At 43.3% G+C, this 25,759-nt stretch overlaps 1 protein-coding gene across 1 annotated transcript; it reads right to left on the bottom strand.

Moving 5' to 3' along the window:
- Positions 1 to 318: 318 nt before the first annotated feature.
- Positions 319 to 16,829, bottom strand: slc7a8a (solute carrier family 7 member 8a). The gene is made up of 11 exons (XM_056442538.1): positions 16,157 to 16,829; positions 11,217 to 11,421; positions 8,285 to 8,436; positions 5,243 to 5,368; positions 4,534 to 4,687; positions 4,012 to 4,135; positions 3,770 to 3,873; positions 3,442 to 3,538; positions 3,192 to 3,341; positions 2,876 to 3,053; positions 319 to 2,227 (listed from the first exon to the last, which is right to left on the bottom strand). Exons 1-11 carry the CDS (start codon positions 16,290 to 16,292, stop codon positions 2,064 to 2,066), a joined length of 1,590 nt encoding a protein of 529 aa, XP_056298513.1. The 5' UTR covers positions 16,293 to 16,829; the 3' UTR covers positions 319 to 2,063.
- Between the last annotated feature and the right edge of the window lie 8,930 nt (positions 16,830 to 25,759).

Genomic DNA, 25,759 nt, shown 5'->3' with positions numbered 1-25,759 from the left:
TATAAAAAAGTTGATATTTCTTATATGTTTGACAGTGAAAAACAGCCTGGGGTCAAATTGACCCCAAAGAACACCGACGTTAAACATTGAATGGGGTCAAATTGACCCTAAGGTAACAGGAGGGTTAAGACTGCACATATTACATCACGATCAAGTCGGAGCATTTGATTTATGAGGTGGAAACATTATCAGGCCTCATTTATGTACAATTCAGAGTTTTTTGCATGTTGAAAATTTAGAAAAAAATATGAAAATCACTTTGGAGTGATCGCATAGTTGATTTAAAATAAAGACACTGTGTATAAATGAGGCCTGGAATTACAAATGTACACCATAGTCAGTGGTTTTTATTTACCGAGAGACAATATACAGACATCTGTGTATAATATGTAAATACAGAAAAAACATACAGCCATAAATTAAAACACAGTCATTGTACTTGTACAGACATCCAAGACACCGTGTTCCCCTTTACAGCCGAACCGAAGAAACCTGCACATTACCGGCCCGACTTTAATGATGCTTCATAGTTTGAATGATTCACTTGTCGTCCTCTAGTCATCTTTTTCTGGGACTCCTGAGAAAAAATAAATATCTAAAAAGAACCAGCAGACGAACAGACTGGATTTCCAACAGGCAATCGGTGAGATCTGTTCAGTTTTCCGTGGTCTGGAGGTTTTCGGCGGTGTACTGTGCGTAAACGGAGAGCAGTGGGGATGCCCTGAGACCAATGGAGTCCAGAAAGACTGAAGACATTAGAGTAGATGTGTGTTTGTGTGTGCGGGAGTGTCGTTACAATAACATAGACATACGTATCGATGCATAACTATTAACAGACACACACAGAATGGGTTCATTCATTGGTGCACGTTGTGTTTTTCCTGGTGCTTCTAGTGTAAAATCTCTTCTAGTGAATTGTACGAATCAAAAAAATAAAAATGTGATTTTTTTTTTTTAAAGCTATATTTTCTACAACCTAAATAAACAACAACATAATATTCAAACACTAGCTAGATGGTAAGCTATAAAAAAAAGTAAAATACTTCTTCCGTAAAACATGCAAGACAATCAATGCCTCTTCAAAAACAATCACGCAGGCATTCACATGTGTCGGAGTCGGGATTTGCACAATAACAATGCAGATGTGGTGGTGAACACTATCATTTCTTGCCTATTTATTCGTTATTTGGGATAATTATCAGTGTAGTGTTCATACAAGACTCCACTTTCTTGTTGTTTTTTGTTACCTCTATAAAAACTTTAAACTATCCCGAGGTATGAGGATTAACCGTTTCAAAACAGAGCTGAGGCGGCAACATTTACCAAAACGAAGTACAGATCCCGCTCCAGCTTTCAGGTGTACACCTCCACAAGAGTGCAAATAAAATAAAAATAGGCCTAGATGTGTATAAAGGTGAGTAGAAAAAAAAAGAATATCAACAGAACAAAAAATGAGCATTTTAAAAGTAAAACAACAACAAAATATATCAAACGATTAAAAAAATCACCGGAATTACAAAAAAAGAGAAACATTTCAGTCACAGTCACTGTCAAAACAACGCGGTACCTCCCAACGTGAAATGACTTGATCGGATCTTCTGCTTTGACCATCAAAAAACAGCTTTGGTGTGTTGAGTGGACGACAAAGCGACATCGTTTACAGCCGTCAGTCGAGGAAGAGTCTTTTGGGAGACATTTCAAAAGGACGACGACACCAGGAGTGTGGAGGGAGTGTGTGGAGGAAGAGGAGCAGGAGGAAGACGATGACGAAGAGTCGTCAACGTGCCCGTTTGGGCTTGTGTTGAGAAGGCTCCGACCCTTTCTTTATTGCACTTTTGAAAGCCCCCGGACAGGAAGGTTCGAGGTCACATGACTAAATAACGTTTTATTTGGCACAGAAAATTATTGATTGATAACTAAACCAAATAAAACCATTTAAGACAAAGTGTAAATACACCACAAACTGTTTGTTTGTGTGTGTGTGTGTGTGTGTGTGTGTGTTTGCATGCGCACACCACTTGTGCGTCTGCAAATGTCTGTCTTATTGTGGAAATCAGAGGCTTTTAGCAGTCTGCTGACTTCTGGTTGTCTCCTTCCTCCTTCGACAGAGGAGCAGTGGCCTCCTTCATTTCCTCTCCTTCCTCTCCTTGCTCTCCGCTCCCCGCGCTGGTGCTCGTGGCCGGATAAACCACCACGCAGAACTTCTGGCCCAAGTACGTCATCTTATCTGGAAGAAGAGAGTGACGAAGAGTTTTAAGACCGGGCCGGTGATGGGCTTTCAAACGAGACCATATTTAGGTAATATATGAAGGAAACGCTTTGAATTGGACATATTGCAATTTTTTTCCAGGAAAAATCATTTAGATTTAATCAATTCATGCAAATATTTTAAAAATGGTTTTAATCAAGTGCCGTGTCAAAAGAATACTTTGCTATTTTAGAGTCAGACAAGATCCATTATGCTTAGCGTAGCATTTTTTTTGAAATTTCCCCACTGTGGGACGAATAAAGGTATATATATCATATCATAAAGACTTGAAAACAGCAAATTGTTGTTTGCACATTTCTGTTTTGTTACTGAATAAAAAGAGCTGTTCATAAGTGCGCTTTAGAAATGGAGAGAATCTTGAATTCTGCAGAGAGCCAGGCTAGCTGTTTCCCTCCGCTTTCAGTCTTTATGCTAAGCTACGCTAATCACCTCCTACACGTGGAGAGTTTGAATCTTCTCTTGGTGAGGAATCAAAAGAGCATATTTCCCAAAAGGTTGACCTATTGCATAGACGTGCCTGACAATATATAATGAATAAGTGGTATTATAAATATTGAAAAACATGTCATCGCTGGTAAAGAAAATGCAACCCGGCAGCTAATTTACCAACAAAGGCGTCAAAGCACTGTGGCTTGTTGTCCCAGTAGACTCCCAGGAAGTAGACGGGGACGCCAGTCAGCATGATGGCCAGGCCGATGCTGCACACCAGGGGCTCGGAGTAGAGGGAGAAGATGAGCAAGAAGGCCCAGAAGAGGAGGTAAATGACCGGCCAGATTAGGCTAATCTGGAGGAGAGAACACACACGAAGAGTATTACACTCGTGTCGAAGGGAACATTTGGGAGTCGCATAATAATTCCACTTGTTGCATCTGTCATGTTGTCTCTAATGTAAATGTTGGTATAAATAAACACACAAACACACCCTGATTGGTCGGTGCAAGTCAGGCTGTCTGATACGCAGGACAATCTGCCCGGCGACAGTGACTCCGTAGAAGAGGTAGTTGATGAAGCCCACGTAGTTGATGAGGGTGTACATGTCGCTGGTGCACAGCATGAGCAGGGTGGACAGGCACTGAGGAGGAAGAAGGAAAGGAAGTTTGACGGTTTTGTCCGTAGCTTCTTTATCGGGGTGTTTCTTTCGAGAGCCGATCCTATAAAAGGAGTCTACTCACGGTGAAGAGCAGCGCGGGGATGGGAGTGCAACGCTTCACATGAATCATGGCCAGCAGACTTGGGAGGTGTCCCTCTCTGGCTCCAGCGAAGAACAACCTGCGACGGGAAGAAACATTCAGTTCAGGCGCATTAAACAATATTAAAGTCGACAGCACGCCACGGGATGACAATGAGAGACGAGGAAGTGCGATGGAGGAATTTAACGAGCATATATCTTGCCCGGCACCCAAAGAACAACTTCACTCGAATATATATTCGTTGCACTAATTCGAGGCGTGTTTGTTGGCAGTAGTGGATCCCGTGTACTGGAAGAGGTCATCGACTTACCTCGAAGAGGTGAAGAGGGATCCGTTGACTCCCCCGAAGGTGGAGAGAGCCACAGAGATGGGCATGATCCACGACATGACTCCCAACAGCTTATCCCCGAACGTCTGGGATGGAGGAAGGTTGGAGGTTGGATGAACGAGGACTCACTAGAGGGCGTCATTCTACTACCAAAGAGGAGTGTGTGTGTGTGTGTGTGAAGTCACATGACCGCCCCGCTCTCATCACGCTCCGGAGACACTCACCACGGCAACGGCGTTTGAGGCGAGCAGCTCCTGGGGACTCATGGCCGTGATGTAGGCGATGTTGGCAAAGACGTACACGAAGGTCACGAGAGGGATGGAGATGAAGATGGCGCGAGGGAGGTTCCTGGAGACGAGAGAAAGAGTTTAGGAGCCAGAAGGAGGAGGAAATGTAAAGAGATAAGTGGAACAGCGGTGGGGTTTAGAGACGGAGATGAAACCTTAGGGAAGGCGCATTCACCGATACCCAGGTTATTAAGAAATGTGGGATTGTTAAAGACAGACATTTCTGAGGAAATTAAGAAATAAACCAAAAGTCTACAAGACATTTTTTTAGGTCAGTTGCCAGAATGATGCTGGGAGTCAACCCCACGCTCGATTCAATACGTTTCAGAGGGCTTAACAAAAAAATGCTGCGAATCCCTGAATCGGCTTTAGAAGTCAGACAGTTTCCGATCCGACAGCGAAGAAACCGTAGCAACGAGATACGACTCGAGATGCGAGAAGCAGAGGAAAGCGCCGTACACGTAGGGGTCCACCAGCTCCTCTGTGACGTAGTTGAGGAAGTTCCACCCTCCGTAGGCGAAGGAGCCTTGTAGGAAGGACAAGGCTATCAAACCCACGTCGTAATCCTGGAAGGGCTCGAAGGCGTTGGCCGGCTCCAACCAGTAGTACTCTCCTACATGGGGAGAAGATGATGCAAACAAAGATACGGGGACATATTTAGTTTGGCAAAGAAGCATTTTTATATCAGAAAAATGTGAGTTTTCATTTTGAGAAAATGTCTCGGCCATCTTCAGGGCTCTCCTGACATTCTCCTTTGTCATTACATTCTCTCTGAAATCCCCTCCGGAGCCGTGTTTTCAGAGAGAATTAAAGTATTACTACTCTCACGTATACGACCCAAAGTCTCCCACCAAGCCACCGGACTCGTGCGACTTCAAAGGCTCGCGCAGAAATCCCCAGTCGGTTGTTTCAGGGGCCACAGAGAGTACCGGCCCCTGAAACAACCGGCCCTCAGACACGTTGTGACAGCAGACGCACACGGGCGTGCTGACATTAGCGATGTGAGTTTTAACCAGATGGGGCCCCTAGAAACTCACTGACTCCTGCAGCGTCCACGGGGGACTGTCCCGAAGGACTCAAGAATGTGTGAGTGTGTGTGTGTGTGGCTTTTGTCCTTTACCACATACACACCAGCCGGACTGTGGACGTGTGCATTGAGGGAGCTTACCCTTGCAGATCTGCACGAGGCCCATGACGATGATGAGGGCGAGGGCCAGCAGCTTGCCGGCGGTGAATACGTCCTGCACTCTGGTGGCCCACCTCACACTGGAGCAGTTCACCCATGTCAGCAGCACTAGATGCACGAAATAAAAGTGAAATAAAGAGTTATTGTTTATTCATTTGACCCCACTGCGCTTCCTCCTATAGAGGCTCTTTGAGATGAGTCAAACCAAACTCTTTTTCCAACTCTGTATTTAAGCTCTGACGTCTACACTGTGACACGCATACAACACAACACCACTTTATCACATTTAGCATGTCTCTATGTTTAAAAAACAAAACGATGTTTGGCTGCAAAATATGACTGTAAAGAATGAGTGGATTTGATGTTGACTGATCTCGTAAAGGAATCTCGTCGCTGCATTGTTTGGAGAAGTAAAACTCTTTATTCTTCTTATTTCCCAAAGAGGAAGAAGAAGTCAATAGCTCTGCGGTTTTCTTGACGGAACGAGAGCAGATCTCAGGTCAGTGAGTGGAGACTGACTAAAAGCTACACACCCGGACACGTGAGTGTGTCTTAACGTTGTAGCGCTGCGGCGACCTTTGACCCCGTTGCCTTGAACTCGGCCCGTAATCTCTCCAAGGACGCCTCGTGTTTTACGGTAGTATTCTTTCTTTCGATGCACTGCAACTCTAAAAAAGTCTCAAATCATCCCATTCATGCATTGCAAACTCCTCATCTGGCAGCTTGGAGGAGACACAACATGTGAAAACACATTTGGAAGAGGAGGATGACCGAACGAGGACGAAGACAAAGGATTTGCTCTGTGGTGCCGGTTGCAACAGGCCACTGGGTTCAGACCAATAGGGCGCCATTAAATAATAGCACTGCTCCCCTCCGTGGGATAAAGTCCATCACGTTAAATACCTGAGCCGCCACCGCAGGGAACAAAGGGTACTGTCGGTGTGTGTGTGTGTGTGTGTGTGTGTGTGTGTGTTGTGTTTAAATAAAGGGGCAGGTGCAGAGAGTGGGTTTGTTTGTAGCCGTTGCGGAGATATTAATGTTTTTTTCAGTTGATGATTGGGACTCTTAGGGGTGTGGAGAGGAAGAGGAGGAAGAGGAGGAGGGTGGGGTTGACTTGACTACGAATGACTCCAGCAGACAGAACAAGAGTCACAGTGTGGAGGAGCCGAGCTGCTGCTGCTGCTTCTACCCCCAGAAAAAGAGAAACAGGAAATGAGAAACCAAATTTAAAATACTGTGGCCCGCCATGTATACATAGAAATGACACCTCTTAAGTTATTAGTACACAAAGTAGTGTTTGCTCCCTTGCTTCTCCTCTATCTGCTGACCGACGGGCCGCGGACACATTCTCCGAGAGGGGCCGCTCAGCTGTCCGTAAGCTGAGTATACAAGACGTGTGTTTGGGAACTCGCTGAGTTAACCGTGACCCTGTGCTCTGCCACCTGCGGGAAGAGACGCACCCCGGGGAGAACCCCCCCCCCCCCCCCCCCCCTGCGTGTTATTGAAATGGTACACCTCGAGAAACATTTGCCATGCAGATTTAAAAAACGGGGGCCAGACTTGGCAGCAACATCTGGTTTTGGTTACCGAACCTGGACTTGGATTTGTTGGTCAACACGTCCGTACGGTTATACTCTGCACGCGCTTACGCTACGCAAGGATGACATCTGAGTCGATACAGCCAACCTCTCACACACTTTCCCCATCAGCAGCAAAACAAGGAGCAACACCTCCGTAAAGGAGAACAAAGACACGGCAACCCAGGAGTTATGAACGCGAGCGACTCTTGTCTGAACGAAGCACATTTCGCTTCAGGCGTTAATTGAAGTGGGACAAGAAAGACAGGTAAGTGAGGGTTGCACTGTATCCAGACACACAGCGCTCTGCTACGGTTGTGCTTTCTCGTAAATGCGTTATGACCTCTGGCAAAGAGGTTGAGAATATCTCAAAAGCCAACAGATTTTAATAAACGGGGGAAAGTTAAGTGATGAGCAAAAGAACTGTTTCCTTGGTGTTAGACTGGACCTTCTTCAGCAGAGGTCATTCAGTGGATCTCTCGCTCCACCGAGTATAAACGTTGTTGTTGTGCACGGCTTCGTCCACGTTGTCAAGCAGCCGACTGAGCCCATCTGCCAGAGAACAGCATGTCTCGGGACGTCTCTTCCGACTCGAGGGGACAAAAAACAAAAAAAACCTTTGCAGATCATTTTGAAAAAGGGAGAAGAAATACTACGATCTACCCGCACCTACATCTGGAGAAACATGCACACAAAATGTTACGCAAAGGGGGAAAAAAGACACGTTTGTTTTCCTTTTCTGAAAAACTTCAACTCAAAAACATGTTTGCACCCAGACACTCGTCCTCCATAAATGTCCTTGCAAGATGTTTATGAGACAGCTGACAATAATGGGTATTAACAGAGAACAGTCTTGTTTGTTAATCCTCCACAAGGTACACACACACACACACACGGCCGCCTGCAGTATTTGACCAGCGTGTGTGAACTTTGTCGAGAGGCTGAACTCGACAACCGCCGTGTCCGCCGCAACCCATTCATCCATTTGTCTTCCCGGATCCACTGCTCACTGCGTGCGACACTCCTCGAGCGGAGGTCGATGACCTCTGACCTCTGACCTCTGGTTAAACAACAAAAGAGCTTCAGGGAAAGAAAGGGGGCGAAACTGTGACCGACACTTGATGAATCCAGTTTTAATTCCGCCAGTCTGTGACTGCTTTATATAGCTTGCACATGAAAAGACAGCTCCGCTGAGGTCACTGAAACCAACAAAGCCAATGTTGCCACAGTGGAAGATGTGATTTAATGTTAGAAATATTGCACTGAACTGATGTCTCAACCCGCATGTATGAATGTCTGCGTCACAAGCCTGTTTTTTTAAAATTTTCTGTTAAAGATTGTGCTAAATCCCTGCGATGAATCTTCCAGTCATGACCGTGGCACATACAGATCACCACCAATACTAGCTACACAGGTAACAACAGGTGTCAACATCTGCATTACTCACAGAGGCAGACGGCCGCCAGCAGACGCAGGCTGCTCTCCGGGGGGAAGCAGGTGGGGAAGAGAGGCTGCAGGACGTAGTTTGAAAACGTCAACGCGATCACGGCCTGGTTGGTCGGGTAGATCACCAACACGGCGATCCACAGGCGCAGGAACCTGAGCGGGAGAAGGAGCCAGACAACGGTTACAAACGCAGCAGGAGGCGTGGGAGAAGCCGAGGGGGGGGAGCAGGAGGAAACGCATCACAAAAGGCACACGGCACTTATACATCCTTCCATTTACCGAGTCCCATTCTAGGCTAATTCTGGCAGGAAAGCTCTGTGTCACATGCTTGGCATCCACCGACGTCTGGCTGTGAAAGAACTCTTTCATCTACTTTCAAACCATTGACGGATGGACACAATACACTTTGGATTATTCGGGTCATTAATCTAGCAAAATATGAGGATGTTGTCGCTTTTTCCTGTCATTTAAAATTGAATATCAGCTAATTAATATTTTTATATTTGATTTAATTTTACACTGCAGTCATTAGTATTGTATTGTGTATGCATATATGTTGTATCCATATATATATTATTTTATATTTTACTTTGTATACTTCTTGTATACATCTATATCTTTCACTTGTATACATCTATATCTTTCATCCCTGTTTTTTATATTTTATATTTTATTTTTATTCTCGTGTGTTTAGTTTATTGGTGCTGCTACTGTGACGACAAATTTCCCCTTGGGGATTAATAAAGTATTTATCTATCTATCTATCTTAAACTATTTGAAGATGTAACCGTGCGCTTTAAAAAAACGTGGAGGGCATTTCTTGCTATTCTGTGAGATTTTTACAGGCATCAAAATGAATGGATGAAAAAAGTTGACAAATTAAAACTGTACGATTAATAATGCCGAGGTACACCACGATGAACCCACATGGCAGAAGGTTTGATCAGTCAGTGTGTGTTCACTAACTGACAGCGTGAGTCACGCGACGCGGACGACTCATCAACACAGATTAGTTCCCGGAGCGTCACAGAGGCAGCCTGAGGCCAGATGAAGGGTGAGGGGGTTCAGCTGGATGTCGCTGGAGAAACCAGACGAATGGTTTTTCCATGAAATTCCCTGAAAGCTTACAGAGGGTTCATAACACCTGACTGCGTTCACGGGATTGTGTGCCACTGGAATGTGTGTGTGAGTTTAATGTACAAATGTGCATTGACATGCCAACTTTTAGTCAAGTAATCTCTTGTCCTTTGACTATAGCATTTGCTCGTTGTACCTTATATTTAATACAATTTATACAGCTGTATGCACTTTGTAGATTGGGTATTATTATGCTGAACATGGATAGGATTACACAATGCACTGCTGTAGATGAAACAAAGCTAAAACTCTATACAAGTTATTGTATAGTAGTTTATAATTAAAATATCAATAAATAATGTTTCCCCCTGGGGAGGAATAAATTATATACTTACTCTAATAACACTTGATGCTGTCTGCATCACATATGGCTAATGATACTCATTAGTTATATATAATATTGTGGTATAAGTTAATTATATGTATCTTTAAATAGCCCATTCTCACAGTTCAACTAACCCTCTTTACACAATGACTCTCTCCTGTGGCATCTATAGTACTATATTCGACACATTAAGGCTGTTTCACATCCTTCATTAGTCGTAACAAAGAGCCTTTGTACTTGAAACGCTCAAGTGGCGTTTGAGTGTCCGACATTACCAGCTGCGACGAGCTGATTTCCGTCACCGCGGTTCTTGACGTACTTATTCAGTACAAACGCAGGTAGGGATGAAAGGAGCAACATAAATAAACATCGCTTGAACACGGTTTATTTATCCGAGGCAGCGGGCACAGGGAAGCGGTGTGGCCCTCCGCTTCAAACCGGACCATGAAGTCCCAGGAGTTCAACGCGCATTGATAGTGCACAAAGGGATAAAAAAACAATCATTGGCTGTTTTGTCTGGTGGAATTCCTCTCCCAAAATACCCTGATGATATGTATCCTCGTGATAGTTGAAAAAACAATGGTCTAATCTGTGTTTACAGTCTGGGCAAAGGCACAGTGTGAAATCTACGCTCACACACCACCGTGTTTTCCTTTGAAAAGAAGCCAGTGTGGTTCACTGGGAGAAGGGTTGCCTTAAAGCGGATTAATTTGCTGTCGTTTGTGAATCCACCGTTAAAACATCAATTTTTGCTTCAGGTTTAATCCTTTTTATTCATCTAACTTCTGCACTAGACTACAAGCAATAGGCCTCCTGCTCTGGATCAAGATGTCTGAGCTACAGGAGGAGGCTCATCCCCCGGCATGAAGAGAAGAACCTCGTTATGTTGGTACGCTCACCTAAACCCATGTCAAATTAACTTTAATTGTTTGGGAGGCCCCTTGTTCTTCTAAAAAAAAGTAAAATATTTAATAGACACTTAACCTGGGGGTTTATATATATTATTAATACATCCATTATTTGCCTGAAAATAACGTGTGATTATTGTGATAAAATAGCCTTTAATGTCTTTCTTTGGTTAATATAATGATATTATTTGGTTTTTAATTTATTTTAAATTTTAAATTTTAATTTAAATTGTAATATATACTTTTAAATGTAATATTGGTTTCTTGCTATTCCACTTGTTTTGCTTTGACTCTCTGTGGAGCACTTTGAAAACATTGTTTTTAAAGGTGCTATATAAATAAAGTTATTATTATTATTATTATTATTATTAATAATATAAAACATTTAGAACAGATATTTGAGCGAAATTGAAAAATTATTATCTCTACTGATGAAAATGTGCAAATGTCAATTGTTCACCACTCTTATATATCCGTCTCTTTGGATGCTCCCTGCTTGAAAACAGGCACCTGAACGCCCCTCTGATTGTTTCCCGCTACGAGTAGATGACTGAACGTCTCACCCGGCCAGCCCTCCGAAGATGTCCTTGACATAGGCGTAGTCTCCGCCCGACTTGGGGATGGTGACGCCCAGCTCGGCGTAGCACAGCGCCCCGATGGCTGTGATGATGCCCGTCACGATCCAGACGATCAGGGCCACGCCCACGGAGCTGGCGTTCTCCATCACCCCCTTGGGACTGACGAAGATACCTGAGCCGATGATGTTACCTGGTGGAGGGAGAGAGAGAGAGAGAGAGAGAGAGAGAGAGAGAGAGGTGTTAGGTTCCAGTGCAGATTGAAAAACAGGTTGTTGTTGTTGTTGTCAGCATCGAGAAGCTCTGGGGTAAACGTTTGTGAGTAAGCACAGGGGAAGGAAAAAGACTTGCATGACATCATTGCACATCACTTCTGTAGTTCTGGAAAAGCTTTAACTAGTCGGAGGAAATAACCCTTGTGGTGCCACCTGTTATCTCAGACTGGGCTTGAAAACTATTATTTAGTTTCGAGACAGTGAGCTTTAGAATCCGTTCATTAAATATTATATATTACACAGAGGAAATTAGCCTGGCTTAGCATAACGACTGGAAATAGCTGGAACCAGTTATAGCTCCCGGCTACAGTAGAAAATGGGATCTACCAACACGTCTACAGCTTATTGACAAACTACTTTATTCTTTGTTTGTTCCATTCAAACATATAGAGACAACAGAGGAGTCACCTTTTAAATGGCCTAAAACCCCAAACTGTCATGTTTATGTTCTTTTTTGAATAAACTGATGAGATACAACATGTCAACGAGAGACGGAGATGAAGCAGTGGAGCCATCGGGTAAAAGAGGGACCTGTAATCTGCTGACATTGTAGTTAAGGAGGAGGTGGAATGAGACAGAGTGTGGGGGCGGAAAGAGGGAGGAGGGGATGAGAAGTCGGTGCAGGGGGAGGGGAATAATGCCCTGACAGATTCAATGAGCATCAGAGTGCTGCAGGTATTTCACATGGGAGCTGAAAGATAAGGTTCTGCTCCTACATGGAAGAAGCTCATCCTCCAATCAGAATCAGCTGACCAGCGACCAATAAAAACGGGTCAAAGGTTGAAGGTCCGGAATCATGACTGCGTGATAGATTGCAATTCTACAGTACAAAAGTCAAAAGGTGTGAATGATCGCGTCAGAAAGCGCTGAGTTTGTGGGCCGAGGAACCAATGAGCTGTAAGATTTGAATATTTTATTATGTGAAAGTTTCAGGTGTGTTTCTCAAATGGATGATGTGTCGCTGTTCTTAGAATTATGTCTAAGAAGTGAATATATTTGGATTTCCAGCTATCAGGCGTACACATTCGGATTCTATTGCATGTTCACTCGAATGGAAAAGAAAAGCACAAGTAATAGTAGAAAATGTGGGAATGTGTGCGAAACACCGAACTAGCTACACTATGAATCAATTAATAATACAAATCAGCAGATTAGGTTATAATAAAAAAAGTTCAGAAATAATTATTTACAGTGAAATGTTAATATTGCAACATCCAGAAAAAGGCAAGAAATGGTCCCTCTATATCGGCTTTCTCCAATCAGTCGACTCTTCAACATATTATGAACATTCGCCAAACCGCTCAGCTGGAAGCGCGACGGCGTAAACATTTGTTCTACGTCAACAAGTTCCATGCAGATGCATCCGTGTGAGTGACTAACGACAGCCGCTCCCTCGTGTAACGACAAGGCAAACAAACCATCACACTCCTGATCTTTATGGCCACATGGGGTCTTTAGTGCATGACCTGTGACATTTAAGGAGGGGGGGGGGCAGCTAAGTATGCCTCGAGTCCGCACTTTCCTCCAAATGCCTTTTTGTGCGTGAGGTTTGCAGAGCCAGATAAAAGCGGCGCATGGGTTCTGGTTCGGGCGTATTAAGGCTCTTAATGTCAGGATGAGCAAATGTGCACGCTTGCATGTTGTGTGTTCGCGTCACGTGCACCGGCGCACCCGAGAGTGAGAGACACACACGCTGACTGTGTGGAATCTCTTTAGGTTTCCTGTTCTTCATCCGCTTGTCTTCATTAAAAAAAAGGCCAAATGGGAACAAAAATGTAAAACAATATATAAAAAAACACACTGTTGCCAAACCGCCTGCTGCCTCGTGACGTCAATTAAAGAACAACTGCACCTTTATATCAACTTTTTAAATAAAAGTCTGAACTTGTGCATCAAACTGCATTAAAACGTCTCTTTTTTTTCATATTTCTGGATTTATTTTGTACAAATCTCTGCAGATGAGCCTCTTTTAGCACAGGATATTTTCTTTGTTCTCGGATTGTCGTTTCTCAGAGGAAGAGGCTCGGCCTTTTCAAAATGAGCACACACTTATGTTTCTCCGTTTGTTTGATGCCTTCTGACAGCAACAGGCTGAGGCTCCACTTCAGAGAGGTTTACTACCGGAGCTCTGAGGTTAGAGTTTTTAATAGTTTTTTTAAGCATTTTAATAATCAACCAATTTGCTAATCAATTTCTCAATCGTCATTTCTATAATAAAGTTGTATCTGCAGTGGAGTCCAAACACAGAGAAACAGAACTGTTGGTTTATTTGTTTGCCTCCATCACACATGATCAGACACAGCAGCAGACTATAATATTGACAAGCATGTGTATGTGTTTGTGCAGCATTATAATGTTACACTAATCAGCCTTCATAGAGCCCTCTTCATGCATTTCCACCCGCCGTTAAATCCCTGTTCAAACAGCCTCCAAGCTGCAGGCAACCTGCAGCTTGGAGGCTCAGCCAGGCGATCCCCGACCCTGCAGGCCTGCCTGTGCTTGTGCGCACACATGTGTGCGAGTTATTATTACAATAAATCAATCTACAACGCCGGGGAAATTCACGAGAAAGCGCATGCTTCTCATTACTTCTGCCAACTCTGGGATTTAAAAAGAGCCACAAAGCCACTGTGATGGCATAACTCGGCTCAGATGTTTTAATCAAAAGGGATGTGAATTTGTGTAGCATTTTAATATTTTTTTTTTTTTTAAACACACACACACCAGAGTCCAGATCAGACACGGCTAAGCGAGGCGAGCTCATAAAAACAGCATTATCAGAGCAGGGCGTTCATCAAAGTGGCCAAAAGTTCACTTCTAATCCCAATTCCTGGTTTTACACTTGTTCTCTAGATTTCCGTGTGTGTGTGTGAGTGTGTGTGTAATAAATGTCTGTACTGTACAATGGATCATAAAACCGTTTGATGTCCTTGTGTGCTTTTTCGTGGAAGCCCAGCGGGGGGAATATTCACCACGAGAAGATCAGACGTGTCACCTGACCGGGCTGAACGCGGAGCGTGAGTGAGTGACTTGGTCAAGGCCAAAAGGAGCTGCCAAGAATAGTCTGGTGACCACGGAGCGAGGCGTGTGGACTCTGGACGGCCGTAAAGTAATCCTCTAAGATGGCATGAGCGGCTTAATGCTGCCAACCTGTTCATTAACAGTCGGCTGATGAACGATGAATGGAGAGTGATGATGAAATGTTCCGTCAATTGTATTATCTACATGATGCTGTAAAGATATGTGTGTGACAGAGAGGAGATGCTGGCCACATGCACAGGGACTCGTCTGTGATGTTAACGATTAAAGATGTTTATCTCAGAGCGTATATCAATACTATCTCAGTATCTCATTGCCTTGGAAAGGTGTGACGACATTATTCTATCTAGACAAATGTGTGTGAATGAGTTTAAAGTTGGTTCAGCCTGACGTCTATTTTAGTCAGAGCCGAAATGAGGCAGAAAAAGCTGGAAATTAAAAAGCTTAGTTATAACACGACAATCAAAAACGGTGTAAAGTAAAACTGACCAAAAAAGAACCAAATGTGAAGGTTGACGAATGTATTCTGCATCAGGACATCTTTTAAAATATGTTCTACATCTACAAATTGTTATTTTAATTTCATCCTAAAAAAATAGTGGTGCCACTCATCTATTGGCATTGAAAAAGACGAGCATCTGTCTTATTAATAAAGTCTCTCTGGAATTCTCAAGTGGACACACACACACACACACTCTCTCTCTCCTGTCTTCCCGTTACCATGGAAACGCAAGAGCGAATGAGTCACACCAGTCCCTCTGCCAAAGTCAAACCACACACACACACACACACACCTGGTGCCATATTTCGTCCCTTGCATCGATCTACCTGTCGTCCGATATCTCTGCTTGTTTGTCGTACTGAGTGAAGAACGACCACCATCGGCACCTTCGATCGGCCTCCGTGTGATTTACCCCCGTTATTATAAAAGATGAATGTTAGGTTTGATTGTTTTAAGTTAATAAAGACTGACACATCGATAAGGTGACGGCTCTGCTATGTAGATGATCAATCTATGTCATTTTTAATTGAGTAGTATCGATTAGTATTGTAGAAAGTAGAGGTATGTCATAAATGTCATCACTGCATCCCAAATAACATTGGCAAAGTATATATATATATATATATATATAAATATATACATATAAAATGTAATATTCCTTACATCTACAAACTGTTATTTAAATTTTAATTTTGAAATCTGATTTCTTTTCTGTATACATATATATTAAAATTAAAATGTAACATTAAAATGAAAATTTAACATTAAAATTTAAATAACAGTTTGTAGATGTAAGGAATATTTCTCATTCATTCCTATTGCAGAATTATATATATATATATATATATATAAAGTAAAAAAAGTAAAATCGAGGGCCACATTGTTCTGAATGGGTGGAATAATTCCTCTTCATCATTCATCAGAGATGAATGATGAGTGTGACGACATCATCATGATCATCATCATCATCATCATCAGCACAGTGCCCCCCCCCCCCCCTTACACACTTCTCATAGTCTACTTTCTCAGACACACAAACCATCTGCAGGCTATTAAACGACCCGATAGGTGCACCACACGGCATGTGATGGGAAATGAGACGGGACACTGACCCACAATGATGCCGCAGGCGCTCACGAGCCCGATCTCCTTCTTGAGGGCCACCTCGCCGCCTCCCGACTCCTTCTCTCCGGCAGCATCCTTGGAGGAGCCCGACGTGCTGCTCCGTTGCCTCGCGCCGTCCGTCATGGTGCCGGCTGGACTTTTTTTTGGGGGGGTGGGGGGGGGGGGGTTTGTGGTGCGCCTCAAGCTGCCCCGTGTGCGCGCACGTGCCGCGCTTATCTGATGCGGAAAGTTATTGCGCTGTCAGCAACCTGTGGTCATATTATTTTTTCCGACACTGAGCAAATCAAGCAAAATATTTTTTAAATACAAATAAATAAATAAATAAATAAATAAGTGCAGGCTGTTGGTGAAATGTGCCAAATATCAGTGTCCTTCAGCCACAGAGCAATTCACCGACTGCATCGGTCACAGGTGGCGCTCCCGGTCCGGGTCTAAGCGCACATCAAGTCCGGTTGGCGAGCCCCAAAGCGCATATATTCCAAAGCCGTCCCCTCGGAGTCACACGAGGAAATAACTTATTTGTTTCGGATGTGTGAGTCACGGGCAAATCTCTTTAAACTAAAATAAAAAGAAGAAGCTCTCACTGCTTCCTTGTTCCAGGTGTGAGCCGGAGAGCCAAAAGCATCCTCCGTGCGCACAACCACGCAGAAGACCTCTCCAGAAAACGAAAGCCGCTCGGGTCTCTGCCTCTCTCTCTCTCACACACACACACACACACACACGACCTGTGTTTCAGCTCGAACAGGCGAGCTTGTATTTGACTTAATATACATGGTCTCCTTCATATTAGTACAGTAGCGCCGCCTCCTTCCCGCCTCCTCCAACGCCTGGCTTGCTTTTTCCCCTCCTTCTTCCTCTCCAGGACCTCCCATCTCCCTCGCAACAATCAGCTTTTCTCATTGGCTATTGTGTAGCCCATTTCTTTTTTTGGGATTGGCTGATAAGTGGCTCCTCACAGCAGAACTCCAGGGGAGCGCTTGATTCCTCCACGGTGAGGGCAGCGCGGCCAGCTCATGTTTGCGCGCTGCGGCACATTAAAACATTAAATAGCCGAGAGTTTTTTTCAGCGTGAGAAATACGATGTGTGGCGGGAGTGCGTGACTTAAGACCGAAATGCGTGAGTGTCACGCTCAATGCGTGACACTTGAGAGCCCTGTATGCATGAATAAACAAACACACATTTGAGCTAGCAGGACACTGACGTGCCTCACGTTCTCTCAACACTTCATTCTCACCGTCTCACATTTATTATTCAAGATGCAGCAAAAGTCTATATTTAGCCCTTCCACCAAGACGTCACTATGTGACGCAAGACTGCTGGTGTGTGTGTGTCTAGCCTGTGCACTCCTCGCCCTCGCTGCTGTAGAGGTTGTTTAAAAAAAAAATCAACCCACAACAGTCTTCATCTTCAATTCGAGGGGTAATAACTGAGTCCCTTTAACAGCAATAGGAGTATTCACATCTGTTCAGCGTGGGATCAGGGGCGGCTCCGCCATTGTCCAATGTTATCTGCATGTAAATGTTTGCTCTGTGCAGAAGATCCTCAGGCGTGTCCGCCGCCATCTTTCCCGAGGCAATCTTGTAAGTATTATGCATCCGGTGAGGAACGACAGCTTCACTCAGAAAATATTTAAAACATTTCTCAAATAGCTCCGGGTGTCAACGTGTCTTTCCCTTTAAATTAGGATGTGCAGCAAAAGAAGGAGAGGTTATTTCCTCATTCCTAAAGGTTACCGAGAGAACAAACCGATCATTATGTGGTTTTTGTTCACTTCAGAACGATGAAACCGGATAATAAATGAATCAACGCGTAGAACTCATCTTAAAATAAGAATAAATCAGGGTGTATTTATTGTTTAGCCGCATGTTCGGCCTACTTTGGTCATGTGGTGCGTGTCATTTCTGTGAGAACAGAACCATCCCAATAAGATCACGACTCCAACAAGGTCAAGCACTGAAATGCTTGCAGGGGCCTTGAACTTGTGTCCTTCGGTCACATTTTTGCTACATCAGCATTTTCCTCCTCCTGCGATTTCATAGGAAACCTCAGATTCACCTGAGAGACCCCCGCAGGCACTTCCTGGACAACCTTTGGCTGTCAAGGGTTGCGTAACCATGGCGACTTATCTCTGCGAAAACCGAGCCGGGGTTGCAGAACAACAAGGTCACCGGAACGGCCCGGACACGCTCCACGCTCCCCCGAAACACGGCGTGCGTTGCCGGTGCCGCTTTGAGCCGCGTGCCTCCTCTGACCCACATTCTTGTCTTGGTCATTGAAAAAAAAAAAAGATATTCCTTGCACTGTAAAATGATCCCGAGTGTACTCGCTCGGCGGAGCAGGACGCGGGTGCACACCGACACCCGGAAACATTTGTAGGTCAGCGAGTACGGCCCGGTTCTGGTGTCTTGATGTGTAACACGAGGCTCAAAGAGTGATGGTGCCTCTCACTATCAAACCACATGGTAACTGCTGTCTGGCTTGATGGTTTCACTTTTTGGGATATGTTGTCACGCCACTTGAGATTCTTCAAATAGACAATCCGTGAACTGGGAACTACTGTAGACATGATGGAAGTCTATAAAACCCAAAATGAAACTGAATTCCCACATTAAATTCTTCAGCACTCTGTTATTTTTCTTCTTTTCTGCCACACGATACAACGAATGCAATCTTCTCGTGACCCGATATCAGGGAACGTCAGCATTCTCAGCCGATCAATACATCAATAGGAAGTCTTTGTGATCGAACGACCCTTCTGGGTTCCGATGGCGTTTCATGCTTTTGGTTCCCAGGACACTGATTGAGTCCAAACCGCCTCCCTTTTGGCATTATTTGCTTGATTGCGTCATCGGCGGCAGGATAAGAGGATCTGATAAACCATGACGAGGCGATAGCTTCAGGACATGCACCGCGTTGCTGCTGTTTGAACATGGAAAGATGAGATTTGAGGCTGAATATTCATTGTTTTGATTCATTTATTGGCCAATGATTGCTGAATTTGAAGTATTTTGAGCTAAGAATACCATAAATCAAGGCTTTGGGGTGTGTGTGTGTGTGTGTGGGGGGGGGGGGGGGGGTCTGTATTTTCAGGGGTCACACGTAATAAAGAGCTTGAGTTTAGTGGTGATGTGTGTGCTTCTGTGTGTAATTAGCTGACTGGACCATTTGAGTGAAGAGATAAGAGTTGCTAAAAATCAGGAGACTTGGACTCAAGAGCCGAGGGAAAGATGGACAGGGGGGGGGGGGGGATTCAGAAACGTCCGACATCGGAAGACATCCGTCGTGTTAGTACGAGAGTGGAAATGAATGCCCCGTGGGAAAAATTTGCATAAATCCAACCGAAGACATGAGACGCTCAGACAATGGAGGATCCCCGTGTTGTTTAAACTTCACAGGCATGTCCTGAGTCAGCGGTTACTGGGAGTTTATCACCGTGGTAAAGCTGACCCTGGGCCTTTACTCTGATAACGCCGCACGCTGTGTATGTGTGGGTGTGTGTGTGTCGGGACACACACACACCCACACACAATACCTGTACTCACACACATTACAGTGTGCTGCAGTTATTATTAAAGTTACAATTTGTTTGTTTCAAATACAACAAAATGGTGAAGGCTGTAGTCATTTTCTTGTGATGATGTTCCCAAAAGGCAGATTTAATCATCAGATGCACCTCTGCAGCCCCACACACACATACAAACACACACACGCACGCACACAAATTCCATCTTTCCATCACATGCAAGCAGACGTAATCATCTGAAACATATGTGCACACACAGCACATATGTCCACACACACACACACACACACACACACACACACACACACACACACACACACACACACACACACACACACACACACACACACCGCCTAGGTGACAGATCGGGGGGTGAAAGGCAAGGAGATTTGACCAGATAAGGCTGTTAATGAGTAACCTCGCTGTTTCAGGTTGTTTGCTGCTCAGTGGCTGGAAAATTGGAACAATAACATGCAAACACGGAGATAATGGCCGTGGTGCCGGGCCGGCAGACGGCAAGCACCGGCACCACCGCACCAACCCGATGACCGGTGCTGGTCCAGAAGCCTTTTTGAAAAGCAGAATCTTCCTCTGATGTGGGCAAAAATATCACTTGCATAAAGACCGACCTGATAAGTCGGAGACATCTAAATGTTTACAACACTTCAATAGAGATGCAATGAAACAGAATAAACCATGTGGTCATTGGAGGTAACACACATGTACCCTATTCCCTATAGGCTCTTATTATGGTACTTTGTAGTTCGACTATGTTGAGGAAATGTTACTTTCTGTATTCTTGTTGTTCTTAGTTTGTACTCTCGGTTGAAATGCACTTATTGTAAGTCGCTTTGGATAAAAGCGTCTGCTAAATGACGTGATGTAATTTAATTCCTCTAGTAAAGATATTTACTGAATCAAACTAATATTTCAGTCATGCAGATGTGACAGGAGAAAGGCGGAAAATGAGATTATTCGTCACATTAACGCCTCTTGTGCTCCTCTAAATTCACTCACATGGGGTTTAAGCTAAAGGTATTTCTCTCATCCAAAGAGTTGAAACAACAGAGTTCATTTTTAATGAATGTCTGCCAGGTGACCTGAGCTGCCCCGAGTCACACAGGTGCAGCAGCCAATTAAAAGAGAGATGAAAGAGGATTATACTGCTGTTCAAACCAGATGTGACACCGCACCGGATTCTCTCAAGAAGAAACCCGGGAGAAGAATGATGCCGATGTCCCTCCGGATAAACTGAGAGTCCAGAGCCTGGAAGGGGTCCAAGTTCCTCTCACGAATCCTCTGCTCCCTTCCCACTGACCGGTCAATCGGCTCGTCAACATGTCGGGACATTTGTTTTTTGCTTCTACACGAGGGTGAAGTAACGAACCGACGGGATGGGATTAAAAGATGTTTTTTGTGTGAAAGTGGCCAAAGAAATAAAGTTGAAAACAAATGTCGGTCATTCGTGAGATAATTTCCTCAAAATATGACGTCAGAATCAGAAACTTTATATTGGATGTGTCATGGCGGGTGGTGCAACAATAGACAATGACATTAACAACAATAAACACAGTGCGATAATTAAAAATATAAATATAAGTATCAGTTAAAGTGCACAGACGGGCAGGTTTCAGAAATTTAACAAGCGCAAGTGTATTTAAGGTGAAGAGTTGCGTGTATTTAAGGGTACTTAAGGTGAAGTGATGTGTATTTAAGTGTATTTTAGGTGAATAATTATGTGTATTTAAGTGTCTTTAACCCTCCTGTTACCTTTCGGGTCAATTTGACCCCATTCAATGTTTAATGTCGGTGTTCTTTCGGGTCAATTTGACCCCAGGCTGTTTTTCACTGTGTCAAACATATAAGAAATATCAACTTTTTTATTTATTTAAAGGGCTATTTAGGTCGTCAACAAACAAACATAAAGTACCTCACACTTAAACTTGGGAAACAATATTAATTCTAATAATTTTCTGGAGGTTTTAATTGCTGGGGTCAAATTGACCCCGAGGGTAAAATATGTTCGTAAATGTTAAGGTAACAGGAGGGTTAAGGTGAAGAGTTATGTATATTTAAGGTGAATAATTATGTGTATTTAAGTGTGTTTAAGTGTATTTAAATGAAGAATTAAGTGATGTGCAGGGGGGTGTCCTGGGGAGGCAGTCAGTGGGGGACCCGGCTCTGTTCATGACGGTGAAAGCTGATAGTTTTAATGGGGTAAGTTTGGGTATTGTCTCCTTTTAAATCTCGTCATGTTCTCATTTTCTCTGGACTCTCCTTGATGATATTACACTCTATTTATTTTGATGAAGTGTGAAAGACCAGACGATGAGGTGAGGGTTCAGATCCCCCTGAACCAGACTGTTCCATCTATTTATTTACAATATATCTGAATTAAGTCTTACCTCCCTCATCATTTTGGTACAGTCCCTAATTCCTTAATCTCATACCATTTATCTATTAAGTTAACACGTTGTTAAACAGAAACTAAACTGAATTAACCAAGTAAAATAGATGCGAGAGGCAATTAATGGTGTTTGATTTGGGAAATTAAATCACACAACAGTGCAGAGCTGTTAATCAAGTGCATATTACATCAGAGAGGTGTTGCTTATCCATTGTTTAAGTTTGATGAAAGGGTCAGAGAGCTATTGTTAGACCGGGATGGTTTTAATGGGATGAGATAAGTCGTTAATGGGAGGCCTTTTTGTATCTCGTGAGGCATTGTCTCCGTTTAAACCTCGTTGTGCATCCTTTATTTCATTCCACTGAGTCTCTGCACATTGACGACGGGTTCCTTTGGTTACACGACATTATATTGTCCTCTTGTGTACGCCGATTTAATTTCTTGAAAAACAGGTTTGCTCGCAAAAAAAAAATGCTTTGTGAAAAACAATCCTACCTGTAACGTGATTGTGTCCGAGTGAAGGGGATTAAAGCACTAAGTCCTGTGCATTTAAAAACAACAACGGGGCACGCAAGTCAAAACCAGCTGAAGGATGATATCAGGGGGAGAAGAAAGAGGTGGAGGAGGAGGAGGAGGAGGCGTGGCTATTATATCACCGCCAAAAAAAAGGGAACAGTGTGAAGTCTTAAAAACACAAATGCAAACAGATGTTTCTAGTTAAAGAAGGCACAGACTCAAAAACATCTCCAGCTATCCTCAAGTATGATATACAAGGAATAACACGTCTTTCCTTAACATGCTATTAAATATTTAATAATAATGCATGAAATGAAAGGCAATGGTTGGTTTATTCACAATGCTGTGTAGATATACTGTTATATACAGCGGGTACGGAAAGTATTCAGACCCCTTTACATTTTCACACTTTAGCCATTTGCTAAAATCAAAAAAGTTCATTTTATTTCTCATTAATGTTCACTCAGCTCCCCATCTTGACAGAAAAAACAGAAATCTAGCAATTTTTGCAAATTTATTAAAAAAGAAAAACTGAAAAATCACATGGTCGATAAGTATTCAGACCCTTTGCTGTGACGCTCATATTTAACTCACATGCTGTCCACTGATAGGGTCACAATAATGAGAAATAAAATGAACTTTTCTGATTTTAGCAAATGGCTGCAATGAAACGAAGAGTGACAAATGGAAATGGGTCTGAATACTTTCTGTACCCACTTGTATACTGACGCACGTTTTGGTCAACATGTTTTTAGGAACATCAGCACTTTGCTTTGCATATTAACACCAAACAAGGAGCACAGCGATGACGCCGGATGAGGCTCCGCCCACTGTTTTCCCAGAAAAGTCCTTGTCTTCCAATCCCGAGGAAGTAATATGTTCATTCACCGGCATGTGGGCTCCTACTTATGTCTATAAGCATCTATTTGCAGAAACATAAGATGTGATTGCACAACAGGGGGCGTGTGCAGAGAGGGAAAGAGGTCAGGGGGAGCGACCTTTGCGAGAAAAAAAAGAAGAATTTACAGTGAGAGCTGGAGAAAATACCGAGGGGTGAAGAGAGGGAAGAAGGGACTGACGGGCTGGAGGAAGTGTGATGAAGGGGGCGGGAGCTCGGAGACGGTAACCTGAGCCTCGTGTTTACCATTTGCCCGGAAACATAAGACGTCTTAGGACAATGTGTTCGAGAAAACACGCTGCGATCGCAGCCCGACCAGACTCGCTCGCTCGCTGGGAGCCGATTGGAAGTATAACATGTAAACAGGAAATTCAAATGAATGTGCATGGGATGTGGAGAAGATGTGGAGGGTGTGTTTAAAAAAAATATATATAATCTTTTGTTTTATAATAATGTTTTGGTTCACTCTCACCGCTCTCATGCCGGGTTGTTTTTCGGTGTGCTGAGCACCAAAGAAGAAGACGACGTGCGCGCCTAGCTGGAAGTCATCGTGGAGCGATGAGCAGCTGGAGAGTAAAGATGCATCCCCTCAGCAGCCGGGGGAGACCAAACACAGAGGGAAAAGGAGTTGATGCGAGCAATGCTTCATGCCAGCACCTCACTCCAACACCTCCATGAGGCGATCACGTGTCAACACTGTGTTTACATCCCGATGTGCTGCCCTCAAGTGGCCAAAAATATATATTTTAATGCAGCTTTGAGTTGTGTAATCTGTCACAATCTGCTATGAAGCCACGCCGAGTGGACTTCAGCTGCACGAGACACTCTGTCTCTCCCATAAAGAAAATGGCGTTAAAAACAATAAAAAAAGGGCAATAGATTAAAGCTCAGAGAATCTAATGTCAGCTCTGAGGTCAGGAGACAGTTTTATTTGTATTGCTGTGATTAGTTAAGTGTTATTACAGTTATTGTTCAGTAAAAGTATATTGTTTAATTATTAACCAGGAGGGTGATTAGAGTTCGGGGTTATGGTTTCTCATGTTGTTTTTGATGGTTTTATCAATCCACTTTCTATTATGCCATTATTAGTGTATTTGTTTGAAACTCATACGTATCCAGAAAACCTTGTTTTGGTCAGTTGCTATAAATAAAACCTTCAGTAAATACATTTTGATGCAGGAACATGATCCGTGATATCTCTCGTGTACGCCGTGCAGTCTCAACTTGTCTTAGAGTTCTCGCTCCAAACAGCTGACACACTTTATGTTTCTCGTCCAGCGCTTTGTTTACCCGGATCCTTAATAAACTGTAGACCACATCTAAATATGAATATAAACTGTAGACCACATCTAAATATGAATATAAACTGTAGACCACATCTAAATATGAATATTGTTTTTATATCTGTTTAAAAAAAATGATTTTATGAAGAGGCCAGTATTTTATCGTAACCTGTATGTTTATTGCTTTTTCATATGTTACTGTGTTAACCTCTTTCTCCTTTAGTGAAGGCTGTATCATCTAGCCACAGGGACCAAAGCTGAAATTTAGCCTTATAAAAATAAATATACACTTTTATTAACCCCCAAGGGGAAATTAGTTCTCTGCATTTAACCCATCCTTAGTTATTAAGAAGCAGTGGGCTGCAGTGATGCGCCCGGGAAGCAACTGGGGGTTCAGTGCCTTGCTCAATTAGCTAACGTTAACACATTTACCCATGGGTTGATTAATGTCTACGGTCCCTGTACAAATAAATAAATAAATGAAATGAAATATAAACTGTAGACCACATCTAAATATGAATATAAACTGTAGAACATATCTAAATATGAATATAAACTGTAGACCACATCTAAATATGAATATAAACTGTAGAATATATCTAAATATGTCAACAATTCATTCAATAAATCATGCTTGGATAATCTAGTCGGTTTAGTTCGTAAGAAAACAAAAATAAAGACCGACATTCTGTGCTTCTTCTCAAAGTCAAAGTCATCTTCATGGCACTTCTTCCATTGTGCTAACATACAGAAGATCAAAAGTACTATTAATAAAGTGATAATGTAATAAAGTGAAAATGATCTATTCAACAACTGTCAGCAGACGTCACTTGAGAAGAACAAGAGCTTTGATATGAGCAGGAATCCTGATCAGGTGACTGTGTTCGGGTGCTCTTAGGTCCTTGAACACAGCTTTCAACACAACTTCCTCTCTCAGGCCGACGAGGAGTGAAAGACACGCA

The sequence above is a fragment of the Pseudoliparis swirei genome, chromosome 21, assembly GCF_029220125.1.
Source record: "Pseudoliparis swirei isolate HS2019 ecotype Mariana Trench chromosome 21, NWPU_hadal_v1, whole genome shotgun sequence".
NCBI lineage: Eukaryota > Metazoa > Chordata > Actinopteri > Perciformes > Liparidae > Pseudoliparis > Pseudoliparis swirei.
This window is presented reverse-complemented; position numbering and strand designations above follow the sequence as displayed.

Bases quoted from the DNA above. Each gene is read 5' to 3' on its own strand.
- slc7a8a (XM_056442538.1), bottom strand. From the start codon at position 16,292: ATGACGGACGGCGCGAGGCAACGGAGCAGCACGTCGGGCTCCTCCAAG. The intron at 5,369-8,284 runs GTGAGTAATGCA...TCGTGCATCTAG, and splicing joins GCTGGCGGCCGTCTGCCTCT to TGCTGCTGACATGGGTGAAC. The intron at 2,228-2,875 runs GTAAATTAGCTG...CTCTTCTTCCAG, and splicing joins GTGCTTTGACGCCTTTGTTG to ATAAGATGACGTACTTGGGC.